At 31.8% G+C, this 20,260-nt stretch overlaps 4 protein-coding genes across 4 annotated transcripts; 3 read left to right on the forward strand and 1 right to left on the reverse strand.

The window, feature by feature from the left end:
- Positions 1-774: 774 nt before the first annotated feature.
- LOC107363764 (atlastin-3) lies at positions 775-3,216 on the forward strand. Its single transcript, XM_015931036.3, has 4 exons — positions 775-1,147; positions 1,394-2,077; positions 2,139-2,607; positions 2,723-3,216. Exons 1-4 carry the CDS (start codon positions 832-834, stop codon positions 2,919-2,921), a joined length of 1,668 nt encoding a protein of 555 aa, XP_015786522.1. The 5' UTR covers positions 775-831; the 3' UTR covers positions 2,922-3,216.
- A 661-nt stretch (positions 3,217-3,877) lies between these two features.
- LOC107363489 (tetratricopeptide repeat protein 39B-like) lies at positions 3,878-7,682 on the reverse strand. Its single transcript, XM_015930722.3, has 11 exons — positions 7,354-7,682; positions 7,022-7,291; positions 6,523-6,643; positions 6,336-6,468; positions 6,170-6,272; positions 5,868-6,113; positions 5,644-5,795; positions 5,237-5,401; positions 4,769-4,886; positions 4,578-4,680; positions 3,878-4,504 (listed from the first exon to the last, which is right to left on the reverse strand). Exons 1-11 carry the CDS (start codon positions 7,366-7,368, stop codon positions 4,170-4,172), a joined length of 1,761 nt encoding a protein of 586 aa, XP_015786208.2. The 5' UTR covers positions 7,369-7,682; the 3' UTR covers positions 3,878-4,169.
- Positions 7,683-11,937: 4,255 nt separating this feature from the next.
- HPS1 (Hermansky-Pudlak syndrome 1 protein) lies at positions 11,938-15,680 on the forward strand. The gene is made up of 6 exons (XM_015930703.3): positions 11,938-12,835; positions 12,899-13,114; positions 13,182-13,345; positions 13,662-13,839; positions 13,917-14,861; positions 14,919-15,680. The coding sequence occupies exons 1-6, from the start codon at positions 12,548-12,550 to the stop codon at positions 15,195-15,197; spliced, it is 2,070 nt and encodes a 689-aa protein (XP_015786189.2). The 5' UTR covers positions 11,938-12,547; the 3' UTR covers positions 15,198-15,680.
- Positions 15,681-16,197: 517 nt separating this feature from the next.
- LOC107363472 (protein Hook homolog 3) lies at positions 16,198-20,249 on the forward strand. Its single transcript, XM_015930702.3, has 4 exons — positions 16,198-16,380; positions 16,485-18,574; positions 18,673-18,827; positions 19,544-20,249. Exons 2-4 carry the CDS (start codon positions 16,499-16,501, stop codon positions 19,557-19,559), a joined length of 2,247 nt encoding a protein of 748 aa, XP_015786188.1. The 5' UTR covers positions 16,198-16,380; positions 16,485-16,498; the 3' UTR covers positions 19,560-20,249.
- Positions 20,250-20,260: the final 11 nt, after the last annotated feature.

Here is a 20,260-nt window from a genome sequence, read left to right on the forward strand (position 1 = left end):
CAGAACACTCATCTTGATCATAATAGTTAATATTGAATAATAATTGAGGATTTCATTAGTTATCCTTGAGCCTAAAACAATCTTGTTCAATTGACTTACTTGTGTTGGATTAGATTGGATTTTAATCACTTTCTTCAACTCAAGTAGCTTGTAATCAAAACATAAAAACAAGAGACTAATTGTTAATCTAAAGTAGGATCAACTTACAGTTTGTTGAGATCAATGTAAAAAGTAACATCAAGATCAACATGAAGACGCCAAATGAACTGAAAGTTAAATCACATTGTATCCATAAAAATTAAAATTGATTTTTCATCCCAAGACAATAGCTTCACCAAATTGTTCTAGATTTCACAATTTTTTATGAATAGCGAAGAGTTGCTTGCAATAAATAATTAATAAATAAAATAAGACACGAAGAGTATATCATGAAATGTTAATGTTGAAAGCTTGCAAATCAATAAACTGTTGACTCAGATTTATCCAGCCATCTTAAACACTAATGTCTTGTTGGATTTTTCTTGAAACAGAAGAGTGTCCATTATAAATTAAGTAAATTTATTAATCGGTTTTAATTGGATTTCAAATGTATCTGATTTGAGTTTATTGAAAATTTAAATATTAATAGCTAATCATTTGAAGATTTTATAAAGTAATAATGTTGTTGTGTTGTTAGTGTTCTGTATGTAATTATGTAACGACCCCCTACCTAACAGTTAAATCTTTTTTCATCTCTGTTTTGGTTTGGTTAGGAACTACACAATATTACTTTATTCATTGAGTTGGCAGATCTTGTCTTTTTTAAAATTGTGTTTCTTGATTAAATTAACAATGGTATCTAATTCAAAAGGTGATTTTTATGATGATTACCAATCTGATGATGTTTCATCGACCATCCCAGAACCTGGGCCTGTTCAAATTGTTCAAATTGTTAAAACAGAATCTGGAGGTCATCAATTAAAACTAGACACGGAGGCTCTTTCATCAATTCTTCTCCAGGATAAGGTGAAGGATAAGCCTGTGGCTGTTGTCTCAATTGCTGGAACTTTCAGGACGGGGAAATCATTTTTACTCAATTTCTTTATAAGATATTTTAGTAGACAAGGGGAAAGTGATTGGTTGGATGATGAAGATGTACCTTTAAAAGGTAAGTTTATGATTTTAATGAAAAGGCGCTTTTAGGTTTCTCTATCTAAACACTCTATAGAAAAAGTTTGGCTTTGATGTTTCAATTTAGTGCCAAGGTCATTTACATGTACATATTGTTTGATTCCTTTCCTTCTATTTGCCTTTATGTTAACTTTTTTTCGTATCTTTTCATTTGCTTTTTGCCACATTCATCATTTTCCTTGTTAGCTTTAATATTCAGTTCAAATTTCTTCTTGTTGATCAGGTTTCTCTTGGAGATCAGGTCCGGACCGGGAGACAACTGGTATCCTTATGTGGTCAGAGCCCTTCATAATTGAGAAAGATGGCAAAGAAATCGCTGTTCTTCTCATGGATACTCAAGGAACTTTCGATGGCAGACACACAACTCGTGACAGTGCAACTGTTTTTGCCCTCTCAACAATGACCTCATCAATTCAGATATTCAATATCATGTTGAATTTACAGGAAGATAATCTTCAATTCTTAGAACTTTTTACTGAATATGGTAAACTTGCCTTAGAGGCTTCACCCGATGTTAAACCCTTCCAGAAACTTATGTTCTTAGTTCGTGATTGGCCTTACGCTGATGCTCATGAATATGGTTTAAAAGGAGGACAATCTTTACTAGATAAGAGGCTGGAGATAATGGAAGATATGCCTGAAGAACTTCAACGACTCAGAAGAAATATTCGAAGCTGTTTTGCAGATATTGAATGTTTCTTGATGCCTCATCCCGGATTCGAAGTATCTACCAAAAAATTTGATGGTCGAACGAAAGATGTTTCCCCCAAATTTATCGATTTTCTCAAGACTTTGATACCACTTTTGGTTTCACCATATACAATTCGTCTCAAGAATATTGGTGGGGAAGAAGTTTCAGGTCGTCAGCTCCTGGAATATTTCAAAGTCTACACCTCCATCTTCAAAGGTAATTCATTATTGTTTACCTGTAATATGATGTTTGACTAATCTTTATCATCGTTCTTTAGGAGATACAATACCCGGTCCCAAGTCCATGTTGGAAGCAACTGCGGAGGCTAATAATCTAGCAGCTATTGCATCAGCTCGAGATCTTTATATGTCAAGTATGGAGGAAATGTGTGGTGGTAATAAACCATATCTCAATGAATCTTTGTTGCAACGTAAACACGAGCAATATCGTTCTGAAGCTCTTGACTGTTTCTTAAAATTCCGTAAAATGGGTGGAAAAGAAATCGAAGAGATGTATATGAAGCAATTGGAAGAAAGTATATCCACTGCTTTCACTCACTTTTGTGCCCAAAATAAGTCAAAAAATATGCTTAACTTATTTGGTTCGAGTTTTATCCTTTTGGTCTGGTCTTTTATTCTCTATTTTTGTTCAAAAATCTTTGAATCAATCGCTCTCCCACTTTCCAATCTATTCTTTCTCTGTGCAACGTGTTCGTTTGCTCTCCTTCTAACTTATACCAGTTCTAAGTAAGTAAACCTCTAACATCTTTTTGTGTTCGTTATCTGATTTTTTAACCAACACATTTCTTGATGATAACAATACGACTAAATATTTCTCAACTTTAATTTCTAACAATTGTAGATTTCTTGGAACTCTTCCCGAGATTGTTATGGCGGTTGATGCAATTGTCTCCCAGGTTCATTCGTGGATCCAAGACTCGATGTTATTAATGGTACAGAGGTATTTAGAGAACAGAATGTTGTCAGTGTCTCAAGGAGCTTCTGGAGGAGAAGCAGGAGCAAGAGGAGATCGAAGGCCACTTGTTCAAAACACGAGATAATGTCCATGTGAAAAGTCTTTCATTGCATGGCTATAAAATGTTTATAAAAAATTGTATGGCAATTCTTTTTTCCTAAATCTATTGCGAATGTATAAAAGGCAAAAATCTTTTAAAATTACCTTAAATACAAAAACCCGATTAATTAATTAAATTAACCGGATTTATTTTATTTCTTGTAACACTCATTCAGAGAGAAAAAAAATGAGGAAAGTTTCCTCTTGAATCACCTCATTTTGTAACGCAAAACACACTGATAACTGAATTATTAAAGAAGTGCCATCAAAAAAGCATAAAATTTGCAGCAGTAATTTCACAGCACAAACGCATTGATGTGGTTTAATCATTAATCAGTGCAAAATTGCTCAGTTTCCCACATATTTCTCAATTGTTTATGATAACTAATTGTTATATTGTTAACTTAATTATTGAGCTTTCAGTACAGTTATTTGTAAAATTTAGTTAAAAAGACAAGTAAATTGTGAGTTGGGTCAATCAGCCATAAAATTTTGTTGTCTCGTTTACGGCAGAGTAATTTGAATCATTACGATTAAGCTTTACTTTACTGAGAAAACGGGAAATAGACTCACTTAAGTTTTACCTTTAAAAATAGATATTCGTGTGATGGATTGTTGTATCCTGGTCTTACCATTTAATCATTAGTTAATGAAAACATTTTAGTGCAAAATGTTTAAATTTGTCAATCGTTTTGGTTCCATTTTTAGAGTTCAACTTTGAAATCAAGTGGCTTTGCTGAAAAATATAAAAAACAATTTGTCCTTCCCTGCTAGTTTGATCCAAAATTTATTTTCATCTGTTACAACAAGCAATTTTAATCATCATTAAATATTACTTGAAACGTATTACAACAATGTAGTCAATCTCTGTTCTGTAACAATCAAGTTCATCCTTGAATCGAATGTCAACAGGTGTTATTCAAAATTCAATCAGATCAATCATTGAAGTGCCATTTCAATATTATTTGTTTTTCATCATCAGAATAATTGATTGAACAATTTGACTATAAAACAAGCAAATTTATTTTAAAGCTCCGTTACAATAAAATTTTGTATCTGCAAAAATTGAGATTATAAATTTGTAATATTATAATAGTCATTGCTTTTGGAGTAAGAAAAATATCAAAAATATTAATATTTTAACTTCCCATGAAGTTGATTAAATGTATTGAAATTGACAAAGCATGACAAAAATAATTCGTAAATTGAGATAAAAATCGAGTAAAATACTTGATCAGTTCCAGAAGATTTGATCATTTTCCCCTTTGATTGATTTAATGGCAAAATGTGATCTCACATGAACAATCAACTCAATTGGATATTTGGTATAATTAGTGATTGCTTTTTTCATCCAGTCTCGAGCTTCTTTGTACCTTTTCAACTTAATGTTTGAACAACCCAACTCAAGACAAGCACATGGAAGAATGTAATGATTTGCTGAAATATTTTGCTGATGTTCAAAAATCTCCATCAAAACTGTTGTAGATTCCATTGATTTATCAAGATGTCGTAAACAGACTCCTTTCAACAACAGCAATAGGCAATAATCATCGGTTGACTCTTTAACCACTAATTCCCAATGTAAATAAGATATAAATATTAACAGAAATAAACAAAACGTTGGGAATGAATTAAGTCTTACCTTTGGTGAATAATTTCAACTGTTTATCGACTGTATTAAGAATTGGTTCAATTAGTTGTGGAGCATTGATGCTTGAAAATATATTCCAGATATAAAATATTTCCTTGAAGGGCAGAAACAAGAAATAAAATTAAAATTATTATCAATATGTAACCAGAAAATTTCAAATCAAGTCGATGAAAAAAACTTACATAAGCGGGAACAACCATTTTACCGCCATTCTCAATGAACTTCTCAGCCATTCTGCATGCAAATTTTTCTCTTGGCGTGCTTTTACCAGCAAAACGTCGTTTCAAAGTAGGAACTTCCCTGGTTTATGAAAAAGATATCAAAGCATCAGCAAAGCAGTAAAATTTTATTCTTGAAAGTAAACATTTCAATGGTCTCATAAATTCATACCAATATTATGTAAATTGTAATACATTAATTTTTAGCGAAAAATAATAAAATATTTCGTTTTTTACCCTCTTTGATCAACAAACTTAATTTAATAATGTTAAGCTAAAGGGACTTTTGGGTTGATTTTGAGCAGTCGAACCCATTTTTAAAATTTCACTTTAGTCATAGAGCAAAGCTTTGCATCGAAGATTCAATCTTGTTTGAGACTGCATATTAATCTATCATTTATAATGTTAATTATTATTTAAGTGATATTTTACCTCATTGCATCGTTTATTTTAGCAGATAATGAATGGTCATTTGTTTCCTCTCTCAACATGTACAGATAGACTGCATATTGGTACGTAAAAGTGCATGGTGACCATAAACTCTCTTTCCTCATCTTATCTGCATATTCAGATGCTTTTGTCCAATTTCCTTGAACCCTGTAAATTATTATTGATTAATTAAAAAATGAGAAAATGATTAGTGAAATAGTTGATCTTGAAAAAGTTTGAAGCATAAAATTTCCTACAGATTTACAGCTTATGGGCATATGTTATTCTGATTCATGTGTTTCAATGATCAAAACCGTTATTTTAATTTCATTTCAAGAATTTCATTCATTAAGAGTGATTCTAATAAAATTCGTTTGACTGTAAATTCAATAATTAATTATGATACATACGCATAGTTCCACATAATTTCCCAATTACAAGCATTATGAAGTTGTTTCCACTCATCTTGCATTTTAATTGCTTCATTGAAAGATTTGATCGCTTCATCACAGTTCCCTTTCAATTGATACAATTTACCAGTGAATAATGGCAAGAAAACGCTCTGAAATAAAAGTTCGAAATTGGTTTAATTTATTCTAATATTTAGATCGCAACACACTCCAACCGTATGTACCTTTGGACAATGACTGGCTTGTTTATCCAATAAATCCTCAATTCTGGTGATATCCTTCTCTCCCCATCCAATCATTGTTTCAATGTGACTGAAGTTGATCAGAAGTAATATAATTGCAAATGGACTTCTTCCAGTCCCATCCAATTCAGCAGCAGCTGTTAATTCGTCAATTCCAATACTTCGTTCCCCCGAGAAACCCATGAATTCAAGGATTCTCAAAACTCTTGGAGGAGACATTGAAAGAGCCTGAAAAGTTATCGAGTTAACAAAATTTACAACATTTGCAACAACTGGCCACTTACCAGGTTATAAATGCCAGTTCCAGCATGAACACCGGATGCAAACTCTCTTCGAGTTACTTCAGACTGCCATTTGGTTCGCTTTTGGATGATAGTTTGACAGATTCTGTTGAAAATGTTTCATTCCATTAAAATAAATGTTTATTTTAACGACTATTTTAGACCTTACTTGTACGATTGAAAACCATAACGGAAACGACAGGCGCCTTTGATTAAGCTGAGAAAACTTTGATCTTGGACAAAAGTGATCAATGCTAGCATGAATACAGAATCAGCATATGCCAATTCAGCATGAATCTCCTCTGGAAAAAAATAAATAAATCAATAAACTCTTCTCTTCAAAATGAATGATTTACCTTCGGTGAATTCATCATAATTTGTTCTTCTAAGGTAATCCATCCAAGAATAATGTCTTTTCCGAGCTGAACTCAAATCAACAGACTTTTTCAATGCTTCTATGGCAAATTCAATTTCTGGCTGCAAGAATCATCGTTGCGTGATATCCAAGAGGAAAGCAAGAAAAGAGACTCAATTATTTCAACTTCATAAATCGATTGTGAAACTTGATTCTTTTCCTGAATTTGCTTTTTAAAAACCCAAGGATATAAAAGTTACAAATAATTGACCCAACCACTTGTAGTTACATTGAATAAAATTTGAATAAGTATTCAAAAACTTCAATGAAATCGCGTCTGACAAGTCATTTCATTTCCTTAATTATCCAAAGTCAGACTTTAATATAAAATCGATATAAAGTCATTCATAAAATACGTCAACTTCAAGAGATCTCAAAATAGCAAAAGCAAAGATGACGATTAAAGATGTCGGATTAGGTTTCAAAGCAAAGATACAAACCTTTTCAAATGTCATCCAAGCTCGAAGCCAAGACATGGTGCCATAGCTGAGTGTCAGATAAAGATGTTGTTCGTTGTCTTGTTTACATAGTTCCAGCGCCTTCTCAAATTGGTTTTGAAAAAACAATCTCGCGGCTTCAATTACTCTAACAATCTGGCCATGAATGGAGTAATCTTGATCACCAACTCCAACCAGCTTGTCACCCTCACCATCGGTAGTCGATGATGAATGTTTCGACTGGCCTTTGCCAAGTTTAGAAGCACTCTTGTCCTGTTGAAAACATGAGAACATTAATCAAACATTTAGAGCAAAATTTGATGAAAATACGAAACCTCTTTTGACGCCATTTCTCAAGCTGAACCAAAGATACTTGAATGATGAGCTTGACACTGTTTAATGTTTACTGTTTCATTAATAAATCATTAATGATTCAACCTTTTCACTTGATCTGCACCTTTGACTGTTAAATTATAACACGATGGGAATGGAAATATGAATGCTGAAAATAATACAAGAATGAAAATGATGTTGGGTTTAGTTGCCCTTAGCATCTAATGCAGACAATCAACTTTATTTCAAGCAACTTGAAATTATTAATATCATTTTTCTTCGTCTTCCTTGTCTCTTTCCATCTTCCTTAATTAATTCACTTGATTCGACTCACAAAAATGCTGCTCAAAATTTCATCTTACATGAGACTTGAACTTGCTCGACTACAATTCAGAGCCAAATTAACTTCTCAAAGGGACAACTTGCCAAAACAATGGTTGATGAATGAAAATAACCAGTTGATTGTTTCCAATATCAGATTTACATTTGCATTCATTTAGTAACAATTTTGTAATTTAACTTAAATTACTTTAAATTGTTTGACGAAATCAATCCTAGAATGAAATGTAAACACCTTAATGGAATTAATGTACTCTTTAAATCAAGAACTTATTATGCAATGACGAGAATTGATACTTTCATATTTAATTTCCTCAAACTATTGATTCAAAATATTTCTCACGAGATAATTAAAAACTAGACCGATTCACTGAAGATGATCATCATGACTATTTGTGGGCTTTTTGAGTTACAAGGTCTGATTGATTTACACTCGAATAATTTGAATAATCAATTTAATTTACTAAGACTTCTGAAAACAAGCAAAGTTGTTGCTAAAAAGACACAATAGTCACTTTTATGCAACTTTATTGCACCAAGTTGAAACAAATGGACAGCTACGGAGAATAATTGATTTCTTATATATTTAGCCTCTTTCTGTTAGTAGGGCAATAAAATCTGAATCCATTTGAGTCATTTAAAAATTGTTACGATCGACAATTCTCCAGAAAATCGACTTCAAAGTTGAAACTTCGATCGTCATTTGCACATTTATGCAATGAGATTTTTTCATGAAACTCCTTTTTACTGATGATAAGTTTGATTGGAAACCAGAAAATACAATAATTCTGAGAAATGAAAGTTTATTTTTTCTGTAAAACAGATAAGTTCGATTTTTATCAAAACCGACCAATTTCAATGACCAAAATACTTAGAGAGCTTAAACTTATTATTTGTGCACAAGAATTGATAGCAAACATTGTCGATTGAACGATTTTGTCAATTTATCGATAGTTCTCTTGATTTCGGCTATTGGCCTTAAAACTTTAAGCCTCAATATTAAGGGAAAGGTACAACCTAGAATCATCATTCTTTCTCTGACCAATAGATCTAATTGTGGACTATTACAATATAAATTTTAGATGATTTAATATTATACAGAAAAAAAGTCATAGCATTTTATCACTATGCTGTCAGCTACGAGACTTGATTTATAAAGCTAAATGGTTACTTAAACACAAATGCTAGCTGTTAGAAAGATATTCATTATTTCATGAATATGCTCATATAATGTTATGACCCATAATAAGATCTATTGATTGAACAAAGAATGACGATTCTAGGTTGTACCATTCTCGAAATACTGAGGTTCAAAGTTTTAAGGCCAATGGCCAAAATCAAGAGAACTATCAATAAATTGACAAAATCGTTCAATCGACAATGTTTGCACTCAATTCTTGGGCACAAATAATAAGTTTAAGCTCTCTAAGTATTTTGGTCATCGAAATTGGTCGGTTTTGATAAAAATCGAACTTATCTGTTTTACAGAAAAAATAAACTTTTATTCCTCAAAATAATTACATTTTCTGGTTTGCAATCAAACTTATCATCAGTAAAAAGGAGTTTCATGAAGAAATCTTATTGCATAAATGTACAAAAGGCGATCGAAGTTTCAACTTTGATCTCGATTTTCTGGAGAACTTAGAATCTTAGAAATTTTTAAATGGTACTAATGGACTCAGATTTTATTTCTCTACAAACCGACAGAGTCTAAATATATCAGAAATCAATTATTAACCGTAGCTGCCCATTTGTTTCAACTTGGTGCAATAAAGTTGCATAAAGGTGACAATCTTGTCTTTTTAGCAACAACTTCTGCTTGTTTTTACAATCCTTAGCTAATTGAGTGGATTTCTTGCAGAACTGTCGATCATAGAAATTATTAAATGACAAAAAGGACTCAGATTTTGTGTCACTACAAACTGACAGATTCCGAATATTTACCAAATCAACTCTTACCCGATTTCTGTTCATTTGTCTTTCAATATTTTTGTTAAGTAATGCTAAAATATTGTAAAATATAACAATGTATCAGTTTGAAGCATTTTTGGATTGTTAGATTGCTTATTTAAGTTTTCTGCATATCGCTAAGATCATATGAAATAACTGTGACCTTCAAGTCAATAATAAAATGCGTATGTGTGTTTCATTTGCCGTTAAAAAAACTCTAGCATATGGTGCATGGTCCTTTCCTTGGGCTATGGAAGTTGTAGATTCTGTAGGATAACAATTTGATTGACAGTTTTCTCTCTGATTTTATCCTTGCTTGATATTCATGTCTGTATATATTTCTGATCTGATTAATTTCGACCTTCAACGATTGCTCAACTGATCTTATAATGCTTTATATGGTCTTAATGGTCTGCTAATGCTTTCGATTTTCACTTAAAGTAAAGTTGTCTGGAGTTTGCTCATTAATATAAAATGCCGGCGGTCCATTCAGGTTTCTTTCTAATGATCATTGACATAATGGATATTTTGCTTTGCTTTTAGATGCTGCATATGCTCATTCCCATGCATTGGACATATTTTCCAATAGACATGGTTCATTGAGAGATTTAAGCAATTAGTCTTTGCTACAGGCTTAAATTACCACAATTTGCACGTCGCTTTTGTCATACATGTTTCCTAGTGGCCTATTAAGTTTGTTTGCTATTCTTATTAGGTATATTTTTTGGTTCTACTAATAAAAAGACACAGTTAACACAACTGTTTGATTTAAAAGTTCCCCTGGTCAATAGTTGATGAAAAAATCAAGTTCAAAGTTGTAACTTCGATCGCTTTTTGTACAATTATTTCATGAAACTCATTTCCTTAATGTAACTTTCGGTGGATAACCAGAAAATGCCCTTAATTCATCAAATACAACTTTCTGTTTCTTTAAAATCAATTAGTTCGATTTTCCCTTAAAGCGACTGCATTCTGTGATCGAAAGAGTTAGATAGCTGAAACTTATTACTCGTCTGTAAAAATTGTTTGTACACATTATGGCTTGTACATTTTTCTCAATTTATCGATAGTTTCCTTGATTTTGGCCATTAGCCTCAAAACTTTGAGACTCAATATTTCGAGAATGGTATCACCTACAACCATTATTCTTTCACAAATTACTTCTCTATTAATTAATAATGCAGTTCAATTTGGTGACTTTCTAGTGCATTTGGTTGATGATGTTTGGGTTATAAACGAGCAATAACTTAACAAAACAAACCCATCTCATTTCTTCGTAAATAAACCAATTTTCTGGTTTAACTTGAAATGTAATGCAAAGAGTACTGGCAAAGGATCGTACATTTAAGTTAAGAATTGAGACTCAATGGGTTTGTAGGGAAATAAAATAAAAATAAAAATCCATTGGTACTATTAAATAATGCATCCAATGAATAGTTTTCAAGGAAATGAAGTCAAAATATGATCGGGCGATCAAAATCAAGCGATCAATCGATAAATTGAAAAATTTATTCAATCCATGATAAGTACAAACAGTTTTTACAGAAGATTAATAAGTTTCAGCTATCTACCTCTTTCGGTCACAGAATGTGGTCGCTTAAAGGGCAAATCGAACTAATTGGTTTTAATGAAACAGAAAGTTGTATTTCATGAATTAAAGGTTTCTGGTTAGCCATCAAAAGTTACATTAAGGAAATGAGTTTCATGAAAAAAACTGATTCCATAATTGTACAAAAGACGATCGAAATTTAAACTTTGAACTTGATTTTTTCATAAACTATTGATCAGGGAAACTTTTAAATCGCACAGAAAGACTCAGTTTTTATGTCCATACAAACTAACAGAGTCGGAATTTGAACGATACTCATTTTTACCCGTTTTTACCCATTTGCGTCAAGCTGTGTCAATTTGTGTATAAATGTTACAATTGTGTTAACTATGTCTTTTAAGTAAAAGCCATTTTGTTGTTTTTTAGATCATAAACCATTCAGATGAACAAGTCGTTTTTATTCTGAATTTTTGCATTCTTCTAAAATATTCAGGACATATTTTGTCGAGCCCATTCGTACCATTTTGTTATCAGAGTTTGGTAGTTCCTTGTCATCCTGAGCATCCCTCTCTCCATGAAATCCTTATTTAAATGAGAAAGCACAGTTTCTTGTCGAGGGTCTCTACTATATACATCATGCATGATCTTGTACCATTTGCATGTTCGGTAACCAAATTCATTTGTCTTTTTTCATATTTCATCTTTTTTGTACTGGTTTAGTGTGAATCTGACTCGCTAGATGACTCTTCTAGGCTGTCACGTAAAAATCAAAACAAACAGTTTTAAGGAGTAAACTCGATGTTGATAATTAGCTTAAATTGTTTTCCTTGTTATCTGTTGTTAATTCATAGTCTCCATCATAATCTGCTTTCATCATAAAATAAGAATACTTTCAGTCATTATAAGTTTACTCTAGTGTTATCCTCTTTTGTCTCGTTCTCCAAGTTTGTTTACTTATTGGTCAACATTGAACAAAAATACATGCATTTCTTTTGTTACCTTTATTTTACCTTTTCAAAGTTTTCTTCTAACTTTATTTTTGTTTAAAGCATCGACATTTTGTTCGTCAACAATTAACATAGCTTTGAGCTTGATTGCTAATTGACGAAGACTATTAATTTATCCTGTGAAATTGTTGAATCTATCAAATTAAGACGTCATAGTTATTTTTGAACTACATGTGTAATTGATATGATGAAAATATCTAAAATTCATTGTCATTTTATCTCCACATAATTCTGTGAAATACAAGTAAACAGTTTGCCAGTGAATCAAGAAACATCTGTTTAGTGTTTAATTGACTTGTAATCTGTCAATAAATTTCATGTGATTTTGAAATTTAAGGCGCAAAAGTCAAAATGGATTGTTTAATGGTTTTTGATGTTAACAATTATTTACTCTATGTGAAACACAATCTCGATTTTCTGGAAGCATTGTCCTCGTTGGTTTTTGATTGCAAATTAACAGATCTAGATTCACCACGAAATATCAAAGAGATGTTTTTGAAAGATGATAAACAATTGGAGAATATGATTGTCCTTTTATTTGCTCCATATGTAGCTTCAATTAGAGTTTTGGGCAGTGAAAGTCCATCTTTGGACGTATTTGCTGATAAATATCCATCAGTTAAAATAATTTATTCTCAAGTAAGTTAAAGTCAATTGATTTTTTCAACTAATATTAATTGATTTTTGCATTTTATTCTTCAGTTTTTAGATTACATATTCCTTTATATCGCGGATTCGACCAATTTTACACACGAGAAAAAAATGGAACATAATTTGACTACTTTCGTCGCTATTTCTAAATTAATGTTTGGAGTTGCTTTAAGTGAGATTAAAGGAGATGAGAATCAGATGAAATTATTAACATCAATTTACAACAACTGGTTAAAAAATTCAACTTGCCCTGTTTACATGGTTGAGGTGGGTCAATCTATTTGCAAGGTTGCTTTGATTATCATTTCTAATCGTGTCTATCCTCGTCTTTTAGGCAACAGAAAAGCTATTCATAAGTCAATCAGTACAAAAAATATTCAGTGATCTGGTCCGTTCCAATATAATGAAGTTGTCATCTCATCTCGATCGTTTTTCAGTGGAAATTCCATCTCATGGTTTATTATTTGTCGAACGGAAATTAATTACAAGAACATCGAGGTATAATTTCATGGATTAGATGCTAAACCCTAACATAATTTCCAGCAATTGCTAAGATCATTGAACTATTCATACCTCGTGCATAAATGATTACAAATGTGATAATTATGTCACATTTATTGATAGTAAAACTAATTAGAATGATTGATTGGCTTAACTCAGTTACTAAAAGCAAATTCATGTTGGGTCATCAACATTTGAGTTATCAGTTACTTAATTCATAGTCAATATATTGATAAATGTTTCACACCTTTGAAGGCTTACTATCCTTTATTAAGATTTCTTCTTGATTTACTAATTTCCTTTTTATTTTCAGTCGCAATGCTGTTAAATTAAATAAAGGAGATTTGGTATTACTTACTCTACTGGCTGATACTTTACAAGGAACTCGCGAGTATTATTCAGAGAAAGAAGACACATTGAAAATTTCATTTGATGATTTTGATGAAGATGGGATTGGAGACGAAACAAATCAAAATGAGAAAGATTATGAGGTAAATATTCGCAGAAAACAATTATATAAATCAAACAATTCATCTGATATTGTATTAATTCACGTTTTTCTTTGCAGACAAATGAAAGAAGAACATCTACCGAATCTTATGAATCATCATCTTCATCAAGTGAAAGCAGTCCGATAAAAGGCGAAAAGCGAAACTATCGATGGAAAGAGTTTGATCATCGATTAATATTCCTACATTCATCCATTGACCAGAGATATTTAGTCCCTTTTTATTCACGTTTCATAAGGATTTCCAAGGAAATAAGTTTCATTATTTTATCTCAACTGCCAACCACCCTAATTACATTTCATATTCACAATTTACTCAGAATACTCAATATACTTCAGTATCGACCCAAAGATCTACGCCGCTTCCATTCATTGCAAGAATTTGATGCCTCATTGACCAAGTTGAATCGACATTTGGCTGAAAACAGTCAAAAAAGCGATCTTATTCGAACTTTGATCTCAAAATTGAATCAATTATCCAAAAGTGAAATCCGTAAACATATTTTGAGTCGCAATAATGAAGAAGTCTCAGCACAACTTGATTCCCTGGCGTCTTCAGTCTCAGCTATTCTTAAAACAGTATATTGTGAAAAGGTTTTTCTCCACCATCAAAGATTAATTGAGCGGTTTATCATGGATCCAACTATGTCCGAGTTTATGTTTTCACTCCAAACCAATTGCTTTAACGTTTTTAAAGATTACATTGATTACTTTCATGTCAAAAGTCAACGCAACATGGCCCTTGAAGCGTACAGCGATGTTGTTCCCGGTTTAGTTGGCTTCATCTATGTTGATCGAAATCTGAATGAACTAATCATGGCTAAAGTAGATGACGGTGCCGATGCTATTGGTGATTTTAATTTGCTCAATCTCAATTTATCTAAGAATGTTTTACCTCAATTAGTCGAGACAGCGTATTTTAATTTGTCAAATGGCCAATTTACATCAACTTGGTCTGGAAATGGCCTTTCCTTTAACTATATCATTTGGTTTGAGACTGAAAATGTAAGAAAATCTACTAAACTAAGACATTGTTTAATTTATATTTTCTCTTTTTTTCAGGGAGAAATTTTGAAAATTCCAAAAGAAAGATCAGAAATGACCGGATATCCAAGCATGATGAATGGAAATTTTGTTGATAAAATGTTAGCCTCTTATTTTCCAAGTTACCGTTTAGGTTTATCACCAACCAAAGGTGGAAATTTATTGTGTTTTGAATTATTTTACGTTCAAAAGCTATCCTATTTCAAGCCTGGACGTCAAATTATTGAAGCACGTAAATTAGCTCGACGTTTATGGGCAGTTACATCATCTTCAATCAGAGTTTTATCTATCTTTTAAATTTCCAAATTATTTTTGTGCCTCAATCTCAGTGAAAGTGAAATTAGTGAAGACTTTTTGCTCCCCTTAGTCATTAGATTGCCAATTTTCACATTTGAATTACTGTGAAATACTATTTATCTGAAACCCTTTCTGTCTTCAAAATTATTTCTAGCTCCTGTCATGCTTTTCACCTCCATCTCATAATTATCATTGACTCTCTCTCATTCATTGTTTACTCTTGATCATTTATTATTCGCATAGCTTTCTAACCTGCTAAATTGACCATAATATTTTGGAATCATCATTTTCTGCCAAATCTTCATTAATTTTTGTAAAAAAACTGCACAAAACTAATTTTAAAATTTTTAATTGATAGACATCAGTTATAATTTGAACCTACAACTCTCTGCTCTTCATTCCATCCATAAATTCAATATAATCTTTGTTAAATTAAATGGGTGAATCACCATTTCTATCATTAAATTACCATTTATTTATTCATATCTATGATAAAATTATCACTATTATATTACATATTACAGTACAATAAGAAAGATTTATAAAAAAGTTCTGTCCATTGATCAAGTCAAGTATTTGAAGACTAAATAACGTCATTATTATAATGGTTACTTTTGGTAAGGTTGTGTTTAAGTAGATATTTGATGAGAAATTATTCACTTATCAAGGTTACAAATTGTTTTTTAATGGTACAAGAAACAGATTAAATTGGTGTTTGAGTTAAAAGATAGAAGTTGGTGGTTCGTAAAGATTAATTGTACCTTCCAACGTAATACGAAATTGGATCAATTTGAGATTTTTATTCTGAAGATTGAATGTTGGATTTCGATAAATTACTTTTTTTGAAGACAAACTATTACACAGTTCAATTCAAACTTAATTCAGTTTTTTATCGTTAAAAACATTAAACAAATAATGGAAACCATCAGCGCTGGAGGGAGCAGTTGTTCACTCAGCTGAATGAAGGTAAACTCGGCTGTTGAAATATTCATACTGGTGTTCAACTTGGGTTAAGGTGAGATATTTGCAGTAGTGAAGTCTTGATGTAATGTTTATTATTCCCAAATTTATTACAAAATGTATTCTTAAGTCTTTTTGGATACTTAATCAACCAACTGTGTTTTTAAAATCGCCCTTATCATCAAATTGACGTGGTAATTCACGTTATAGGCTGGAATCAAAGGTAAGTTCTCAAAGAAATTACTTTCTATCCTTGATGTGTCTTTGACTATAAATTAATGTTGCTATTTTTTATTCTGATTTGTTATTCTTTTAAAATCTCTTTAGTTAAACCCTTCGAAATGTTAAAAACCACGGAAAGCCTGATCAAATGGCTTGAAACATTTGATAATATTGATCGTAATATTTCTATTGAACAACTGTGTGATGGCTACCTGATAGCTCGTGTATTATCTTCAATTGCTCCAGATCATTTTAATAATGAATGGTTGACCAAAATCAAGGGTGATATATCTTCTGACAACTGGAGATTACGTATATCTAATTTAAAAAAGGTTTTAGATAAAATAGTTGACTGGTATACTGATGTGCTTAATCAAAATATCTCTACATGGATTAGTTTACCTGATATTAATGTTATTGGAAAGGAGTGCAATAGTGAGCAATTAGGCCGTTTACTTCAGTTAGTAGTCGGCATTGCTGTTCAATGTGATAAAAAAACCGAATACATTGGTGTCATCATGGGTCTGGCTGACGAAATTCAACTCGTTGTTATGCAAGCTGTCCAGGAAATTATGACAGTTGGTAGAGATCGGGAAACTTCAATATCAATGACCTTTCCTGATTCTCTCAACACTGACCAGATTCAAATTTTAAAAGATCAGCTACGTAAAGCACTCGATGAGCTATCAATTGCAAATGAAGCCCGTGAATTAGCCGATCAACGGTTATTTGAAATGGAGAAAGCTTTAAATATGTTGAAGGAAGAAAAAGAGGCGTTGATGCAAGAAAATGATAAATTGGTACAAAAATTATCCGATGAAACTAACACAGAACGTGGTTGTGAACGAGCCGATCCATCGGATGCAAGTCTAAAAGATAGACATTATAATAAACTTCAACTTCGAATTGAAGCGTTACAAGAAGATCTGTACAAAATGGAGTCTCATAAAGAAGAATATATGGCTAAAAATGAAATCCTTGAAAACGATTTAATGGAGTTGAGATTAAAAAATGAAGATCTTCAAAGAAAGGCCAAGGAGGCTCGAGCATTGAAGGACGAATTGGACATTTTACGCCATGTTTCAGAACGTGTTGATAAATATGAACAAATGATAGAGGTTTATAAAAATCGTTTGGAAGAGATGTCTGATCTTAAGAGACAAGTTAAAACACTGGAAGAAAGAAACAGCCGCTTGGTTAAAACAAATGTAAAATTAGAGGAAGAGTTAAAACGAAGTTCGACTTTGAAATCACAAATCGACATGTATAAAAAACAAGTTCAAGATTTACATACAGAAGTTGCCGAACAAAATTTGCGTGCTGATAAGATTGACTTTGATTTTAAGAGGCTGCAAGATAAATGTACCATTCTCAAACAAGAGAAAGATAAATTATTACAAGAAAACGATCGTCTCAAATCAGAGCTGGAAGAAACCCGGGCTAGATCAGACAGTGAATCAATACTACAAGATGCAATTGTCAAAGATCCCAAGTGCCTTATTAATGAAATTAACAATCAACAAATGGAGAGCGTTGAAGATATTCGTGAAAAAGTTATCAAGCTGGAACACGCAAATCAAATGTTGCGAGACAAATTGAAAGACAGCGATGATGAAAAAGTGGTCCTACTACAAACCAATTTGGGCGATGCAAAAGAAAGAATAACGGAATTAGAAGCAGAAAATCGTAATCTCAATCGTTCCATGCTAGAACTTAAATCACAATTACAAGATCTTACAGCAAGTGGGACTAATTTCCCTGCCAATAACCAAGGCCAAGAATTACCTGAAGAAATGCCCAGAGATCTTGAAACTGCATTACGACGTATCAGTGAGCTACAACTATCGGTTAGAAAGAAGGACCATGAAATGTCTGAACTGGAATCAAAATATAAAAAAGCTGTTACAAAAGCTCGCCAAGTGGTCCAAAATTTAGAACCACTAAGCCTTCAATCACCTACATCTCGACTATCCTCAGTAGTAAATTCCAATGGAGGTCCGATGTCAGCACCTGTTCCTAATCTTTATTTTGGTGAAAGTAATAACTCATTATACCTTAGTGATGATGTTAATGAGCTTAAAACAAACTTGCGCTTAAAAGAGAGACAAATCTTTGATTTAGAGAAAGATTTATACAGCTGTAAAGCTTTAAAAAACATGGAAGAAAAACTGATGACAGTTGCTTTTCATAATTTGGTTTGTAATTTGTTTTGTTTCCCACTCTTTATCATATTTTGAAACTCCCTTAATGTTTGAATTTAATTAATGTTAATTCTTTTTTTTCATGCTACCAGGCCGCTAATGTTCAACGACGGGCAGTTAGCCAACGTATAAGTAATTCCAGGTCATCATCAAACGCATCACTTTCTGCTGCTGAATGCAGTTCATTCTTGAACAAGCAAAGAAAAGCTCAAACCAGAAGATTAAATCTTGCTGCAGTCTCCCCTAGGTTTGTTTTTCATTCATGGTTTATTGTGCCTTCAAAGCGTAACCCCTTTTATTTGCAACAATAATTTATTAGCTTTCAACTTTAATTAACAAAACCTTGCATTTAATCAGTAGATAGACAAAGCAAATGAGAATACAAAAAGCAACTTGAACGGATTAAATCAAACCGGATGAAAATTAATTTGCCTTTTGGTGTTTCTACATTTTTCACCTTTTGCAACAGCCCTTGTATTGATAGTTAATTGTTTGCTTTAAACAGGTTTGATTTGATAGTAAATTTGAAAGTACAATTTAGATTCTATGAAAAAAAAGACTCCAAATTATAATAGACCAAAATAAATAAAAGCCAACTGTAATACTTGAATGATTGGCTGGAAGGTTTGGAAGCGCATTTGATTCACTTTTTATTAGGTGTGAAAGAACCGAAAAAAGCTCAAGTATCAACATACATTGTGCATCATCTTTTGTTAGAACAGACTTTTTTATTCTCATCCATTTTTTGGTGAATCACCTGAATTTAGATCAACCTTAAATTCCCCTTTTACAATAATAATTATCACACAACATCCCCATCATTATATAATATAGTTTTCTATCTACTACTAGACTAACTCCAATTTACCCATCATCCTTTTATGTCATTTATGATTTTCATTGTTGCATATCGTTTTTTTTTGCCGTTATTTTACTAACATTTTTTTCATGCTTGATTTACAGTGAATTGTATGAATAATTTCATGAGAAACTAAAGATAAATGAATTAGCATCTCGGAATGATAATTTGGATTAATCAACGATTGCCTGAAACTTTCAAGAATGGACTATTTGTTGATGTTATTAAAGCATGGAACGATGTATCATTTTTGGAATTAATTGAAAACAAAATGATTCCATTCGCATAATTTGTTAACTGCATGAATCGTTGGCCTTGTTAAACATTATTTTTTTATCAAGACATCATTATTATTCATTACCACAATATAATCATGTAAATTAAGTTTGTAGACTATTTGGTTAACTTACCTGTTAAAATTATCACAAGACACTCATAATCTTGATTATAATAACTTCACATTCTTCATATTGCTCATTTGCTTATACAAACAGTGTAAAGTTGCACATTTAAGTGAATCTAAATATCGAGTAAATTAACCATATTTTCTTGAATTACTGAATTTCCAGCCATTTTACTTTACATTCATATACAATCCAAAAGGTCTGCAAACTTTCATGATTCTTGAACGTACAATTGTTAATCCTAAAATTAGTTTTAAATTATTTTATCTAATTATTTATCCAACTTTCTCTAAATTTTTTCATTATTATCAATTTATAAACAGTCTTTTCTCAACCTTTTTGTGCTTTTTGCAGAACTTGGTTCGCCAATTCATGATTAAAGAATCACTTTTCATGATCAACATAACCAATTTGATA

This window comes from Tetranychus urticae, chromosome 2 (genome assembly GCF_039701765.1).
Source record: "Tetranychus urticae isolate SD_2017Ah chromosome 2, NJAU_TeUrti_SD_1.0, whole genome shotgun sequence".
In the NCBI taxonomy this organism is placed as follows: domain Eukaryota; kingdom Metazoa; phylum Arthropoda; class Arachnida; order Trombidiformes; family Tetranychidae; genus Tetranychus; species Tetranychus urticae.